The sequence below is a fragment of the Pundamilia nyererei genome, unplaced genomic scaffold (genome assembly GCF_000239375.1).
Source record: "Pundamilia nyererei isolate P.nyererei 1_Seehausen unplaced genomic scaffold, PunNye1.0 scaffold00206, whole genome shotgun sequence".
NCBI classification, from domain to species: Eukaryota; Metazoa; Chordata; class Actinopteri; order Cichliformes; family Cichlidae; genus Pundamilia; species Pundamilia nyererei.
The window spans coordinates 960501-978644 of NW_005187607.1; the positions used below are offsets into that span (position 1 = coordinate 960501).

General features: G+C 39.7%; 1 protein-coding gene across 3 annotated transcripts in view; it reads right to left on the reverse strand.

Moving 5' to 3' along the window:
• The window catches only part of epha3 (eph receptor A3), a 90681-nt gene that overhangs the window by 66196 nt on the left and 6341 nt on the right, over window positions 1-18144 (reverse strand). For 2 of the 3 annotated variants that reach the window (XM_005747853.1, XM_005747855.1), the window contains exons 2-4: window positions 16798-16862; window positions 8834-8845; window positions 7290-7950 (exon numbers count right to left, since the gene is read on the reverse strand). In XM_005747853.1, the coding sequence (XP_005747910.1) occupies window positions 7290-7950; window positions 8834-8845; window positions 16798-16862 (738 nt within the window). The remainder of the gene's footprint in view (window positions 1-7289; window positions 7951-8833; window positions 8846-16797; window positions 16863-18144) is intronic. The other variant, XM_005747854.1, reaches the window with a different exon arrangement.

Sequence of the window (18144 nt, forward strand, 5' to 3'; positions counted from 1 at the left end):
ATATGCAGAAATGTTTTAAAATAGCACAAGTGGAAAACAATTTGAGGAGCAAAGCAGAAAGAATGACGCAGATGTCAAATTAATGCCGGTGACATCATAAATCATAAAACCGACATTCAGCACCAGTTAACAGCGGGGGTCTACATCCCAATGACAGCTGCTTTCTTTCTTCCTTGCCTTCACCTCCCCATCTCCTCCTCCAGCTCTTTCCAACTACTTGCTTCTCATCTATCAGAAATGATGGAGTGACTGCCGTGTTGTACTGCACCGTTTCCCTCCTGTGTTACATTACATGTATACTAAACATTTACTTCATCACACAGGATGTTTCCTCTGGTGTCCATCCTTCAGTCCTTGACTTTCCACTGAAACAATGACACATATGCTCACATGCATTCTTGGAGTGGTCAAATACTGATGCCAAACCTGTTGCAGTTGTGGATTTGGTGACAATATTATGATGGGGGGTTTTTTTGGTAATGGTAAGGAAGATCCTAATTATGAATCAACATATAACTGTTGTTTAGGCCCCCTCGGCTTCTTATTTAAATGTTTTGTCTATGCTTAAGTAGCCTAAAACTTTTTTTTTTCACCAAAGCTTATTTTCCTAAACTTAACCACATACTTGTACAAGCACTAAAAGCAAATGAAGATGAAATTTATTGTCAAACAAAGCAAAGTACAAACACAAAACTTCCAAACTTTCACAAAGTGATCAACTTTGGCTGATGTATCACGGCACTGAAGCCAAACAGACACTTTGCGCATATGTCTGTGATAAAGCTGCTTTTGGCAAAATGGGAGTACTAGATGCCCTGAGATTAAAATGTATTGCTAAATCCACAGTTATCATCCATCAGTATTAAGCTACACCCATGGGCTGCATCTGTGGATATGGCCGTAACACCAAAATCAAAGCAATGCATGTCCATTTATACATATGCTGTTCTTTTTTTTTGTGTATTTGTTTTCTGTCTGGACACACATACTGCCTGTACACTCTATCTCTGTGAACAGATCAGGCACAAACACCCACATGCATCACACACATACACAAAGACTGGTCGCTGTGAAGAGGTTCGGTCAACTGGCAGGGGCCTCTCCAACAAATAAACACCCCATCTATCTATCCCTCTTGTTTCTGCTTCAGGCACGGTTTTGTGTGTGCATTTGTGTATATTTGTCTGTGACTGTGTGTTAACTTGAATTCCTGAGCCTGTGGTTACCAAAAGCTTTGAAGTCCCAACAGCACCAGTGCTCTGGGTTGACAGGCTTACCCGCTACCCCCAGCCTGCACTGGAAGGCTCATAAAGAGAAAAGTAAACAGGCAGTAATACCAAGAATGAGCAAACCTTTCCTGCTTCCTTGGCTACCGCTTCCTGAATGCCAGCCACATATGCACACACACACACACCTACACACACAAACGATGCATCAATATACTATAAGACTACACAAAGAGATAAGGAAGTACACAGTGATTTAAAGATGAACTGAGACTTTGATGCTATATTTCAGGCTGCAAATGAATCAGTGGATGAATGTGGTCTCGCTCTCTTTGTCTCATATACACCGTACACGCCCTACAGTAAATAAGCATATTCAAGATCATTGCTGAGGTTTTTCATCCACTTACACTACAGCTCAATAAAATCTGTAATTATGTCTGTTTTTGTGACACTTCTTGTCCTTTTTACCTGCTTGAACACACAAACACACACATAATTCACACATACAGTATAGTCTCCTAGCTGCTGTGAAATGAGAGTTAGTATAAGGGTGGCAGGGCGATTGATATGAATCCCCCCCCCCCGATAATTTTTTAACCTATTTTTAACAAAGACTGTGTAAAATTAATTTTGATCTACATCAGGGTGGGGTGTAAATTTTGTGTAACTACATATAATGTAGAGTTAGCATCATGATCTTGAACCTTTCTCTCCGAAGCACTCAATCCACCCCTTGTCTTTCTTCTCTAGCCTCTTTTCTTCTTTTCAGCTCCAAAGCGGCTACACGCCAGGCAGCACACAGCCAAAACGCTGCAGTAGAAAAAGCATCCCCACTAAGCTAAACTGACAAGAGATGAGGAGACCGATGCAATGGAACACCAGTGTTAGAACAGAGCCGTGTACTGTATAATGCTCAATTCACCCATCCAAACACACACACGCAAACACACACAGTGACACATGGGACAGATTTAACTGATGTGATTGCCTGGATTCGATTTTTAAATGTGTGTGTGGCAATAGTCTAAAAAAGACCTCCATTCTCAACCACAAAGAGCAAAGGTGCCCTTCATTAAAGAACCGAATACCGAATAGTACAGGCTATTGCTATACTGAGCTAGGCTGCTTTCTTCATCATGAATGTGGCAAGGACGGTATATGAAGTGCAGGAGGATTCTGCTGGAAAACTGAATAATGTCCCACCACACCACTCAGTGAACTGGACACATAAGTGCTACAACAGACAGATGTGTAAAAATGTACCTGAATGCAGAAAAGAAGGCATGATAAATTTTAGTTTTGTCGTGGGTTAGAAATAATAAATGCAGTTTAGAAGGCAGTGCTACGTATATGTGCATTTCAATTGGTTTGTGGGTTTGTGTAAATTTGCGGGTACAAGTGACATGTTTTGTGAGAGCTGGGCAGTTATATAATGGCCAACACAAACAAACAGAGTCCTTCCAAAGCACCAGAGGAGAGCCAGCAGCTCCATGAATTCACAGCACTCAACTTCAACAGTCTGACAGAAAAGTATACAACAAAGACACTACAGCAACAGCATGTAAAAAACACACACACACGAAAAATATTAAGCATAACTGTAGGAGCTCTGCAGTGATATTAAGAGTATTTTTCTTACGTGTGTGTGCATAAAATACATGGGCCATTGACAATGTAATTTTTTTTTTATAAATCCAGGGTTTTTATATGAAACATGTAGTTGCATTAAAGGATTGCTGATCACTAGGGGGCAGGGAGACTCCAAAATAAAAATAGATGGACATTTGTCACAAAAAGAACAACAGTGAATCCATGCTGGCATTTAGCTCTTACAACCAGCTTCATGCAAATTGGATTGGCCATATATTTTCCTGTTATGGTGATAATATATGGGCCATCCAAATTGCATGATAGCGAGTCAGTAGATTGGGAATAAACAACAAATAAGTGTGTCAGGGAAGAAGTTAATTTCTTGTCTTTCTATACATAATCGTCTTATAAGAGGCTAAAGTCGGTGTTGAATATCTTCAGGCTAAGCTTGAGTATTTCTTTGACCAAGCTGTTGCAGGTTTGCGTGACAGTGTCAGTGAAAGATGTATAATGTGAGTCCAGAATGTCTGCTTGAAAGCCATGCAGTTCAGTGCACGAGGGCAGCAGCTAAATCACTTAAGTGAAAGAGTGGAGAGTGAAATAAAACATTTGACATGAGATGGACGACGGGCTTTGATCCGGCAGCCAAGTCGATCGGGCGCTGGGATGAATGGAGAGGAAGGAAACAGAAAGGGAAAATGAACTTTTATTTGGTGTTGGTCCAGTCGCCAGTGGCAAATGATTTTAAAAAGAGAAGTTAAAACCGCTTTTAAAACAGCTCGCCTTCCTCCTCTTATCGTGAAAGCATACGGTAAGCAATGCTGGCGAGTAACAACTGAGGCTTATGTGTGACACTTTGTCTGTGTAATTGTAATAAGCTTTACGTTACTGGAAGGTTTCAGGATTGTGTGTCTTGATAAATCCAGCAAGAATGTAAACTTAGGTCTCTCGTCAACGTATGAGCGAACAGCTGCTTGCATTTGCAACGTGCATGCGCAAACACACAGTCGCACACGCGTACACAAACTGGCATGCGTTTGCTGTTTTAGGATCAAATTAGGGTTGCAGGAATTTCACACTGATGGTAGATAGGAGTTGGTTCACCTGCTCCAGTCTGTTCTGACAGATGAAAGAGTGCCTTAGCGAGATTAAATCTGGCCTCACATTCTCTGTGTGGAAAGGCTGAAGGCTGCTCACAAAACATACAGTAATCCAGGCGATCAGCGACACGTCCATTCGCATTGTACTGTATTATAATCTTCATCTTATCTTTTCACAGAGTTTCATCGCAACAAAAATTGGATAAAAGTCGCGGCTCTGACATGGATTCAAACCACACACACACACATATATATATATACATATATAGACATAGCAGAATATTGTAAAGTTTATATTGACACACAGTCTGACTCAGATGCACAAAAGAGCATGCACATGCTCGTATAACTGCCGTGTCCCTTTGCCTAAGCCAGACAGAATTCACATGCTCCTTTGAAGGCGCCACTGAAACAACATCCTTGCTTTGACAAACATTGCTGACTATGGACACAAACACGCACACACACACATACACAGTCCAGAAAGATAATGATGGTTTAATGCTAGAGTCGACTTTATTAAAGCCCTTAAACACACTTTGGAGTCTGTGTAAACAAAAGCAACTGCTTGCGAACTCTTTCTCTTCCCCCTTCACTCGATCAAAAACAGACAGACAGACTCACAAAGTAGAGAAGGAGGAGAGGAGGTGCTGCAACAAGGCATCTTATCAAAGAAAACAAAGCATAACATATTCAGTAAAGGTGCTTAATCTTCACTGTCAACAATACTTAGTCCAAGCATTTTTGTCTTTAAATCCACCTTGTTATTCCTGCCAGAAAAAATAAATGTTTCATCAGTTCAATGTTTGTCTGTGTTTTTAAGCATCTTAATAACATATTTGTTTATTTTTGTCAAATACCAACAGAAATTTCTCAGGACACCGGGGTGCCTCGGAAGAGTTTACCAACAGAAGAGTTTTCTTTGTCTATAATTAATATCACTGAAGTATCTCTCTACAATATACAGTGCTATTTATTCTCCACTTCTCCATTTTCTTTTTCCCAGAAAATGTTGTGGCTTGTTGTTCGTAGCACTGTAAATATGTCTTTTTTTTCTTTTTGCTATCAGTTTGGGATGACCTAACCCCATTCAGCCATCTATCTGTTAACACAGAAGGCCTGGAGAGCAAGCTGCATGATGGGGCCCCCAACGGCTGCATGCAGGGATTGTGGGGGCCTGTTGGTGCAGCTGTCCCACTCCATGGTAACATAAGACCTTATTAGAGTCCATTAGACCACTCTGAAACTAATAAGAGATTGTCAAATACATCTAAACATTCACACAATTCACAGAGGCAGGAAGTGAGAGGAGGGGGGGAACAAGGGGGGGACAGGGGTGAGCCATTTGTCTGTACAATGTCCCATTCTTGAAATGACATGTCGTACTCTTTCAAATATAGGGACAAAAAGCAGAAAAATAAGAAAGATATAAATGAAAAATTACACTTTTTCTGTGTAATTTGGAAAAACAAAACCAAAATAAATGCAATCCAAAAATGACAATCACAGGTGACACTTGGGAGAAATTCTAATTACTCTGAAGATGTTAATCACCGGGGACAAAGGGGTTCAGCAGTAGATACCTTTGGCTTTTAATGAGTAAATTCAGAAAAATATACTGACAAGTGTGGAAAAAGTTTTCCCTCCTATCTGTACAGTTAGACAGGTTGGCCTGGAGTTCACAGCAACAGAAGAAAAAAGAAAAACACTTCCCCCTGGCCCTGACAGCAGGGGCTTGACCTGGGAGACCATCTTTGATCTTTAATTAACACTGGGCATGGCTCTGGAAAAGAGAGACCTGATGAACAAGGGACCATTTGGGACCCACTATAATAACCTAGAATGCTAAAGACGGATTTCCTTTTCAGAAACTTCAACACCGTTTTAATTTTAAAGTCATTCTGGGACAGCCGCAGTGCAGGGGTGGCTGCTTTCAGATGGATGCTGTGTCTGGCTTCTTAAGCAGAGAAGATCTCACAGAAAATAAGTAAAGAGGAGCAGATATAGAGCATCATGGAAGCCTTCAGCTAACTTTGGTCTTGTTTGCCACTATTTTATATTTTGTATAATCAAACAAAAATGTATAAATGTAATATAATGTAATCATATCCATAGTGGCATTTACATTTATATGAACTGAACACATCTGCATTGTATTGTTCACACCAGGGACCACTTTCTACTTCTTCTTTTTTTTATGCATGGAAACACTGATGAAGTACTGTAACTGTAATTGATGAAAGCTGTTATAGCAGCCACAGAAGCAAAACAGAGGAAATTTAATTTTGTGTAAAGTGGTGTAATGATGTCCTATCTGTGTACATGTCTACAAGATTTAAAACCCAGATCCAAATATATATGTTTGAGAAGTTTATGATGCATTACACCATGGATATTGAAGACTTTGTAATTTTCATTTTTTTATGCTAATCCCTTTTTTATCTCAAAATGGATAACTTTACTTCTTTTGACAAAGTTAAGGCAAAATGATGTGAGGAGGAACAACAACAATCAGAGGCATTTTACATGTTTTCTACTATACTTTAAACTCTCATGTAGAGATGTGTTGCAGAGCAAGGTGTCACCCCACTGGCCAAGCACAACTCTTTAACTCTAGCAGCCAAAGTATCACTGCAATCATTCTGACAAGCTCACTTTAAAAACCATCCAGCAGCAACAAAAAATAGTCCCCTGCATAACATGTGTGACGATAGTACGGAAGACCAGTCCTGTTGGACTGGTCTGAAAGGCAATTTTAGGCATGCAGATTTGCATACTTTTGAAAGCACATCAAATGACTACTCATTGCTACCTTCACCAACACCCACAACCATCACCGCAGCTATCCCATCATTCACCATCCACTCCAGCCCACTCCTTTCTTCTGTGTTATCAGTCCCATCTTTCTGCTCTGCTTAAAATCTGCCCATAGCTAATGATGTGTCACAGATAAAATTACTATTGAACCTCTATATGCTGCACCCTGGACCTGGACAACACTCTACTAACATGTATGGGAATATGCACGTATAACTACCGACCAATCACCTAGCACCTTGGGAATGTGGGGTTAGTTTGAAGAGCTCACATAAACAATGCATACACACACAAACATATACACACATGCACACAGAGAGTGTATTTGACATTAAACCTTCTGGACTGACAGATATGAAGCGTGAGAGTCCTGATATCACACTGTTTACTTTTACAGCTTTAAAAAAATCTGCTTGTTTAGGCCAAAGGTTCAAATAAGGGAAATGTGTAGAAGAGAAGTGACACGTGCATTTATACATGCAGAATCAATGCATGGCAAGGCATGTGTGAGAGCACTGTTGAGAAATAGTTGCAAAAAAAATATGTTTCTTACTTTGGCAGGTGCTGCTTCTCTCCTCATATCCTGGGTTACACAGACACTTCCCAATAGGCACAAGCCACTCCCCTTCTGTGCTACAGTACATTCGAGGAGGCTCTTCCTCTTTGGAGTGATTGACGCATGAGCCTTTGACTTCCACCAGTGACTGGGAGTCCATGGGCACAGTATCAGGGAAAGAGGCAAGATTCCTCACAGTGTGTGGGCACTTCTTGAAGTAAACCCTTACTGACACTAAAGCTACACAGGCGCCCACGTCCTGGAATGCGAGGTAGAAACCCTTCTTGGTCATGGGACCCACCTCGCGTACCTCAGTATTGAGCTTGAGAATGCGATCTCCAAGGTCAGTTTGAGTAAAACTCTCATCAGCAGCAATGGTATCAATCTTGGAGAACTGATGCTCTTGGAAGTGGCTGCCCTGGTCATCATCTGCCTCTAGGTAGAGGAGGTTGAATGTCTCCTTGCAGGTGCCCAGTACCAACGGGATTGAGTTGCAATCCCTCAGAGTGAACTTCAGCTCCACATAGATCTTCTGAGCAGATTGGCGAGGGATCCAGTTGGTCCGAAGCCAGTTGTTCTGGCTGTAGTCCATCACATTGCAGACCTGAAAGGTCCTGATGGGAGTGTAGTGCTCATCCACCCCACTGATCTCCTCCCACTGGAAAAAATAGAGACAAGGAAAGGTCGAAGGGAGAAACAGAGGAAGACAAGGAAGAGTAATAGACAAGAGAGACCAAATACAGAAAAAAAGGGGAGAAGGTAGATTTAAAGATTGAGAGCGATAGATAACAAGGAATGGATGCAACAGAAGGAAAAGTAGAAGAAGCATAGATACAGGAAAGACAGATTTTTTTATGAGTAATGAAAAGGATCAAGTGAAAATATATTAGATTTAAAAAAGGAAAGCAAGGGGATTGGGAAGTTTGGGGTCAAAAGAGAAACAAAGGGAGTAAAGGGAATGGGGTGAGTTAAAGACAGAACAAATGAGGAAAGTGAGAATTTGCAGTCAAAGAAGGAGGAATAAGAGGAAAGGAGGGGAAGATAGCAGAGAAAAAATAAAGTTATCTCCACCCTGTAAGCATTTAGGGATGAATTATTTAGATCCAGAAACATTCTTGCTGAATACTAAGCATCTAATAAACACTTAAGGGTGAAAAATCACACTACCAGATCTCTTGTAAATTGTTGAAATTAATTAAAAGCAAACTTGCTGGCTTAGCCAAATTTTCTACATTAGAAGGCTCTGAAAATATCGCCAAGAAAAAAAGCTAGAAAACGTGATCTTCAATTTTTTTTTAAATTTGTGTGAGGCAGCTTAATTAATTTTAAATATTAACAAAATCTCATAGTGTTTCTTTTTTCCACCCTTATACTAAAATGTTTTTCTCTAAAAGTGAGGACTTTCAAGCTGCAGTCTTGGTTATTTGCATCACACTACTACTTCTACTAAAGGAAACGTGCTGAATCCACTATGAAACAAAAGGAGCTACGACGTATAGACAGATGAGAGTGTATACCAGGAACGTTTGTGTCTATCTTACATTTTCCCTCCACTGGGAGAAAGCAAAGAGAGAGGAGAGGAGAAAAAGAAAGTGGGGTCATTCCTTTTGAATTCAACACAGCGGGTAGACTCATTGATCATGTGCTTTGGCTTTGCTGTCCCGGCAAATCAACGCTGAATCGGAGTGATGATGAATGGACAAACACCTGAAATAGCGGGCTCATAGTGGCTGAAATGGCAGTCATTAGAACAAATGGGCGTAAATGCGTAAATGGATGCTTTTGTGTATATTTTCTCATGGTGAAATCCAGAATGCATGTGTGTCTAAATGAGCAGCACTTTCTTCAGAGACGGAGAGATATACAGAGAAAGAATTTCGTGGTAACTGGAACCTAAATTATTGCTCCTTTCACCCACAAGCATTAATGGTAACATAAACCCACACACGCACTCACATAAAGCTCATGTGAAGTGTTTAAAGTCTCATAGCAGGCAAACACAGCAGGTGCCTTCAGCTGAACTCAGAAATTAATGACGAGCTAAGAAGGAGTTGGTTCTCTGTTACATGTTTTTGTCTGCCTGTGTGTGGGGGTGTGCGGGTGTAAAGCATATGTATGAATGTCTGATGTTCAAGAGGCTCTCAGGCTGAGGGATAGCCACTCACTTTTCATCTCACGGCAAAGTTAATGAAACACCCCTGAGAGAGCGAGAGAATGAGGAGGACAGGGGAGAGAAAACAAGAGGAAATAAAGGAAAGCGCTAAAAAAAAAAGGAAAAAGAAGAAAGCAAGAGATAAAGTGAAATGAAAACTGAGGGCCGATACTTCTTTGGTGTTTAGTCTCCCCCATCACCCTCTTTGGTATCACGTCATTCATCAGCCAGTAGTCCTAGCTCTTTGGAGGTCTAACAATAACAGGGAAATGTCTGCAGGAGTGAGTGGGACTAAATATAGAGAGGTAAAGCTAAACTTAACATTTCACCTTGCTTTACTCAAAGGTGTAAGAGCACGACTTTAAACAGAAGCATAAAAATGATGTGATGACATGCAAAAAGCTATGTTGAAAGACTTTGACATAACAAAAAGGAAAGTGAAGGCAAGGACTGCCACTTTGATTAATGATTTTGCTGACATTAAATTTTACAAGATAATAGACTTCCGTGAACATGAGAATAATAATATATCCTATTATGCTTGTCCTGTATATAGATGTGTGCTTTTTGTCATGGTTAAAGCAGTGTGTTTCTGCCAGGAGAGTTCAACCAGTAATTTAACTTTTTTTTGTGGTGACCTGCTTAAAAGAGACGTGACAGATGTTTGCGTTCTGTCTAAAAATACATGAAATTGGGTGACTTGTGCCAGTGAAGGTGCTAAGAACAGCAACAAAAAAGATTAAAGCTGAGGATAGAACCATACTGCATATGAGTAAATTGTAGCATATCAATCCCATAATACAGCATATATCATTCAATATTACAGTGGAAGAACAGTTATTTTCCAAAAATTGGATGAAAAACTACAGTTTTGTCATGTAAAACATCAACATTTTTTCAGTTGCTGTTTATTCACTTTTTATACATTTTGTAGGATTAACAAAGGATGATACTGTGGATAAAGGCTGTATCAGGTGACCCTGAATGTTCTATGTTACGCTGCAATAGGCCTAGTGTTTGTTCTTTACTCACCTATTTTCACTAACTGTCTTTATCACCACTTAATATACCAGATTGGTTACTATTAATCTCTGGATTTCTTTCTCAGTGGGTCTTTTGTCCTCCCTCCCATTGCCGCTAACAGGTTTGGCATTATTATAAATAAAATTGAACTTAACAGGAATGAAATATAGCAGTTTATGAACTTCTACCATTCTGCAAACAGCCTTCTCCTCCATTTTCCTTTTTTTTTTTTAACAGGTGACAAGTCCAGTGAGACATTGTACTTCTTCTTCAAGTTAGGCTCATAGAGTACCCCTTCAGGTAGGGGTACTACCTACTGTACTTTACAATGAGGTAACAGACTGCCCTGTTCAACCATCAGTTCCTTGTGTAATGAGTTTGGAGTGAGACAGCCTTTGTGTGAATCCTGTTTATTCTCAGTAGTGCAGATCTCAGTGTGAGCTACTAGCTTTGTGTCATTCCTTTTTATACTCGTCCAGTATGCTCCAAACTGGGCTCAATCTAAAGCAACTATGACTGATGGCAGTCTGTAAGCTGTCTTATGGAGAAGCTTGCCAAACACAAACACAGAAAGGTTTTCAAATCAAATCCAGTATGTGTGCCTGCGCATGTGTGCATTAAGTAGGCTATATGAGAATATGACTCAGCTTCAGCAACTTTCTGCCAAAGTAAATGAGAGGGATATAAATGTCTCCCCATCATTGTCCCTAATCATTACATCATAGGAGTTAACTTGTCTAACCTTGAATCACTTCACTTTATTTCTAAGTTGCAACTCTCTGTCCTTTAGACCAGAAGTAAAAAAGAAATAAGAAGAAATAGAGAATATGTTAACATCATTATCCGTATTTAGTTGATTGTTACATTATGTGTGGGTCAGTGGAGGTGTACCACAGTACCCATGAGTTTCTAGACCCAACATTTCCACTAATATTGCTATTACTCACTCATTGCAATACATGAAAGCTCTTCCACCTACATAAGAAACGCTGAATGTCAGTCAGGATGAAAAAAAGATCTAGTCAGCAGCTATTCCCTTGTTTCTCTTCAAGGGGTTGAGGGTGTAACTCCCATCCCCCTGCCCTCTAATTGATATATAACAACACTAGGACCCTACAGCAGTCCACGTGACCTTTGACCCTGACCCCTGATGGTCACAGCTGGGACAAAGTTCAGTGTAATCTTGCCCCTGGTTTCTCTGATCTGTGCTGTAGGTGAAGTAGCTAAAGGGACAGTAAAATGAAGTGTGGTAACTTGATCTGCTCTGGACATACCTAGAGCAACAGGCACATCTCTGAGTCACAGAGTCAGCACACCAGTTTATCCACTTCAAAGACACTCAGGTCAATGGTAGTTAATGGGCCAGTATATGGACTTGTAAAGGGCAGCAATACATTAAAAGCAAGTCTTGTTAAGTGTAAGAAAACAAGCTCAATCATGCTCTTATCACAAGTCTAACTTGCTCAACAAGAGCTTAACATAACAAATGTTTCATTATGTTATAGTTTAGATAATTTATAACATAGTGCATAATTCAGTTTAATCAAGTTATGTAAAAAAACTTTTTTTATTTAAAGATTTTGATAATTATTTCAACTTAATTTGGGAGAGAAAAACAATTACTTGCTGTTAAAATCAAAACCAGAATGGTTCACATTTTGGTTTTTACTTTTAAAATAAGCACTTTATTTACTCATCTGCCAAAATTGGCTATTTGTGATTTTGGGATATCAGATTACTGAACGGAAAAAGAAAACAATTATAATTACAACGTTCTGTTAAATCTCTACAGCTGGAGAGGGTGATCCTAAAAGCCGGAGTGTCTGCAACAAATGCTGGGCCAGAAGCTTAGAGCACAGAGGTCTTTGGGGTTACAGGCTCAACAACTGCAACATATCAAATAGAGGATATTTCATCACTCTGTCCGGCCAAAGGAAAACCTGAATGTTTATGTGATCCCTCCTTGTATTCATCCCATCTCTTGTTTATGTGCGACCCTGAGCTTTGCCTGACGAATCATTGTTTGTGTTTTGTTCAAGGACAGACTAGCTGATGGCAATTGTTTGGGGATGCTGGAATCACAAATGCTGTTCATTTATATTTAAACAGTACTCAAGAAAGAAAAATGTGAGTACTGTAATTGTCAAAGTTCTTAATGTTCTTTTTCTTTACTTTTTTCATTTTTTTAAGACACGCTTGCCTCAAAAATGTCATGATCTTCACTGCACTGGTAAAATATATGTTTACTTGTTACTAATGCTTCTTTGTAACACCGAGGTCTAAGATTTTCATAGTTTAGGGAGGTTTAGTACAAAATCTGACTGTGCTTATCAGTACAGTTGTATAATGCATACAACTTTTAATAGGATGTAATAAAATAAACTCCTCAGGATTTGTGCCAACTTATCTCAGGAACACGAAAGTAACAATAAATCATTTTACCCTCCCCCTTCCTCCTTACCTCTGGTCTCTTGCATTACCAAACTAATCCTTGTTTAAGGATAGGTTTGCTCTCTTTCTCCCTTTAAAGCAGTTTATCTGGTCAGGCTGATTTTGCACATGAAGTAGACGCAGTTCACGGGGGCTTTTAAGCACTTGGATGATTAAAGAAGCTGAAACAGCAGTTGTCAAAATGAAAGAAGACAGATAGAGAAAGAGAAAGAGTAGGCTGACTGGTGGGCCTGATCCCAAAGCATAATCAGCCCTGCTATTATTTGCCTGTCACCTCACCCTCTCATTCCAGACCTGAGAATTGGAATGTGAGGTGTGAATGTGTTTTGGTTCAATTTTTGTGCGAGTCCAGACACTATAAGCAAAGTTCACATACTGTGAGCACTGGCTTTTTATTCTACAGATGTCAAGCTTCTTTATCATCAACAATACAAATGTTACTGCGCTTTTACTAAAGTCTGACACAGTAATGTAGACTGTTGAACCCATGTAAAAACAATTACAAGGCAATGTTTTTACTGTATAAATAGTTTTAAACTTTTTTATTTTTGCTGATTAGCATGTAGCAAATAACTGACATAAACTTGGTATTTAATCAGAAAATCAAACTAGAGTTAAGCTATAACTTGTGGTAAACACTTTGGGTCTAAATGCTGCAGCAACTTTATTTATTTGAAAAACAATGAATCTAAGTTCCAAGTACAACCAGAAAGGACATTGTATTCTCCCTTCTTATGAAGAATGGACTTTAGTTTGTAATTATCCATTAATTCTATTTTGTATGCACAGCCAGTGTCTAGGGTGTTGGTTTGTTGCTGAAGAATGCTTTCAAAGCATGCAAGAATGTAATCTTTAACACTCTTTAGTGATGGGCTAAGCCCCCTGGACACTGCTAAGCAATCAGCCAGCTTCCAAGACAGATAACTGTATATCTGGATCACACGCACACAGACACACACGCACACACACTCATGCACTCATCAGTCCAGTCGGTGGCTCTGGAGTGAACATCCTGGGGAGGCTAAGCTCTTAATTTGTTCTGACCGGAGCACGTTGTGTCTCGGTAGGCCAATAGCCACGGCCTCTCCATCAATGTGAATGAGTGTTTGTCTGTGTATGTGTGTGTGCGTGAGAAAGGGAGGGAGTGAGGGCTCAGTGCCACTGCCACATTATGAGAAATCATTTGTGAGCAGGAGTCTCTCAGGGCACTCTGCTTATCGGAGCGCAGTCAGTGGATGACGTGAGTAATTACAGATGATTCACCTTGAGGACTTGATCATCAGCAATATCTGTGTGTGTGTGACTCTCTCTCCCTCATTCCTTCCTGTCCTTTCCTCTCCCTGCTTCCGTCTCCCTCTCCCCACCCCTCTCTCTTCATCCCTTTTGCCTCTATCAGTCTCCTTCTTTTTGATCCTCCCCCCATTCCCTTCTCTATCTCTCTGGAGTTATTCTCATTTAACAATGACATTGACTCACATTCCTGCAGCATTTTTATGAATTATATAACCACACGCTCTTTATCTGAACTTGGTCAAAGCAAAAAAACTTGAAGTAAAACAGACATGGTTGCACAAATTGCCTAACATCTGTCAAAAAAGTCTGGTGTCCAGCGCTGGATCAAATAGCCGTATCAATGAGTATTTCCCTAGCTGCTTACATGTGAATAATGTCTATCAACACAACATCAATCTGGCCTGTCAGCTGGTCATGCAGTTGTTGTGTAGGTTGCAATTGTCTTTTGACTAAATACATTTTAAGGACCTGAAGTTTTTCCTTTGGGTAATTTTTTCATTGTGGTTGAACCTCATGAAAAAACCGAGTGCTCTGTTGGTGCCAGCTCTGTATATGGCCGAGAGAAACAAGGTTTGGCAGCTCAATGGAACAAATGACTGGATTACCTTAAGCCACTGCCAAGGAGTAATTCTAACACTTAATAAAGGAGAAAGAAGGAAGTGTGTGTGTGCATGTGTGAATGAGTGTGTGTGTGTGTGTGAGAGAGAGAGACAGTGGGCTTGCTCAGAGGCACAGAAGTCTAACTAGTTGGAGAAATAAACACTGAACAAGAGCCCATTGGAGGATTTTAGAAGCAGAGACTGATATATGAGCTTTTTTTTTTTACATCCAATGAAATAATGCTAATACTAAAAACAATATTAATGTGATTCCTCCTTGTGCTCCTGTTAATTTCAATTGCATTAATGGATAAAACAAACTTGGAAAAATGCTTGATAAAAGGTTACAGTAGTTTTTGTAATATAATGAAAGACAGACAAAATGAAGTGTTGCATATTATGGATTAGCAAATCAAAGGTTTACTTGATATTGCCATGTGGGTGGGTGTTGTTTATACGACTATAAATTAATGTTGGTCCATGGCGACTGATTGAACTGACCTATCAGATTGCTGTGATGTCCTAGCTGTGCTACTCTGAGAATAAGGCCATAAAACACTAGCACCATTAGCCCTGTGGGGCAGAAGTATTATCAATAGAAGAAAATACATAGAGTTGACATTGTGGTAAATGAATAGATTAAAACACATGTGTTTATGAAAGTCAAAGTTGAGTTAATATTTTTAGATGAAGTTAATGTTTTTGCTTGTTTTCAGTCACATTCTGTTAATTTTACACAATACTTGTGTAGGCTTCAGCAACACAGGCCTAGAGGTTGATACATGACCCCTTTGTCAACCTGCAGGTCACTAGGGATAAATATATATTCCCCGACCGGATGGCAAGCAGTTGCTGACTGATTGAAATCGGTCACAAAAAGGGTGCTCTAAAAACTTCCTTGCGATTGCTTTAGTGACTAGCAGTATGACACAACTGCCCATCGTTTGCAACAAAACTTGAAACTTGAAACACTCACTAAGTAACCACAGACATAAAAAAGTGCAACACAAACTGGAAACAGAGAACACCATCTCCATTTCCGATTGCACTGTTCACAATTCCATAACCTCTCCGTAAGCAATTGGTGCATTTTTTGCGGACAACTCATCATCTTCCAAAGAAATTACTGGCATCCGCACCAATGTGGTAGCGATCAAAGCAATCACAAGAACCTTTTCAGTGCATCACTGTTCATGACCAATTTCACAAAACAACACAAAGCTACATCTCACAACCATTCGCCAGTCAGTCAGGGAATGAACATTTTTTCCAAGTGACCGATAGTTATCATGGGGTCATTGACCAGTGTTTAGGCCTGCATAACTGAGATGTAATTTGTTTGGTTTAATCACCAAAACGACTTGATGTTAAGAAAACAAAAATATGATTTGGGTTAATATAAACCCATTTGATGATGATTATATGAACCCATGATTTCTGGAACAAAGGTATTAAAAGTATGACATGAGAACAGTGTGTCTAGTCAGTGATGGCCATTTAACACCATTATTTAAGATACTGTAGGAACAATACTAACATGGCAATATCACATTGTGCAACAAGTCAGCTGTTGATGGAATTTCCTGTTAAACGCTATCTGAGTTGTTAATGGGAGGCTGGAAGTAAATCTGGAATTCTTTTGCAGATGTTTTTGGACCAAAAGTCCAAAATGTATGCTTTTTCATGTTTAATCTTTATTTATACAGACATGTATTCAAAAACACAAACACATATACAGGCAGTATGATTGTATGGTAAGCTCTGAATACTTTACCCTGCTAAATAAAAAAATGAACAAAATGCCTAAAAAAGTGGGTTAATCGTCATTGGATGATTGTTTCAACACGGCATAGTGAGAACGACAAAAATCTGAAAAAGCTGATTTCACGGTTGAAGCTGACATTCAATTCATGTTATTGGATCTGTCTCCTAAATGCAAACATATTCAGGCATGATGTGGGTAAATACAGAGATGGAAGATACTCACCCCATGTGATGGGTAGGAAATCCATCCTAACTCCCCTTGGCTTGCTTTTGAGTCTAACAGGTTGACTGTGGTGAGGAAGAGAGAGAGGAAAAACAAAGAAAACATATGAGTGTCTAGCCCTTGTTAGCCCCAATTAGCCTTTATCTAATCCCACAGGAGGATTCACCAACCTCAAGCACTGATCATGACTCTATTTACTCAGCTGCCCCCCACGCACACACAGACATATGCACATACACACAACCACAAGCACTTGTACTGATGTCTTTGTGAGGACATTCATTGATATAACCCATTCCCTAGACCCTTAGCCTACCCGTCCCTAAACCGATTTAACTCTAAAACTAAGTGTTAACACTTAAGGGGCTCTTGGAAGAGAGAAGAAAGTTAAGACTGGTCAAATTGTCCTCACTTCTCCAACACATCCTTATTCTGAAGGTAAGTGAATAAAGTAGGCTTTGTATCCTTGCTTTGTAAGGCATCAAATCAAAACTTCACTGGGCAAACAATGAAAATATCCTGAAAAGGTACTGAACTAAAGTACAGTCAGTTTTTCAAAAACCACCAGATGTCTTTTTTCCTTTTTTTTCTTTCTTTTTTTAAAGACTTTTCTTTTGACCCATCTGACCCCCATTCTACCGACCCACACACATATCCATGGAAAATAGAGTGTAACCAGGTGAAGCAAAACTCTATTGGATCTAAATTCAAATGCAATCACCGGTTTCAGAGGTGGTCCGAAATTCAATTGGCCACACTGAAATCAAAATATAAATCCAATCCAGAATGAATGGAAAAAAACAGTTTTAAGTGTGTCTCCTGCCAGAAATTCGTTCTTTTCAAACAGACATCAAGCAGCAGAAGGGGATCCATGTCTAATAGAGGAAATATGACTGAGGACAAATAAGACAAGGAGCTTCAGTGGTTAAATCATGCAAGTGCAGGCCCTGGCTTAGCAAAACAGGATTCAAATTATGGAATTTAAGGGACCGAACGAATAACTATGTCAGTTGTGCAGCAGTGTTGAAGTCACAAATTATTTGTGAAAGCGCTTTTATTGCCTACCTCCACAGAACATAATTAGAAGTACACTTGTGAATAGTAGATGTGATGGCCAAATTGACTCTGACACAGAGTATCTTAAAAGGAGCTGAAGCATTTTCTATTCTTAGTGTATACACTTGGCTGTGGAGTGAATAATTGTCATTGAATACAACTGTCAGCATGGGTCATGACACATGGAGTGAGGAATGTGAAGGCAGCTTTATGCTCAAAGGATGCCCCACTTCAGCAACCAAACTGTCACGAGCAATTTGGCAATAGATTCTGTCTAGCGACACAAAGCTC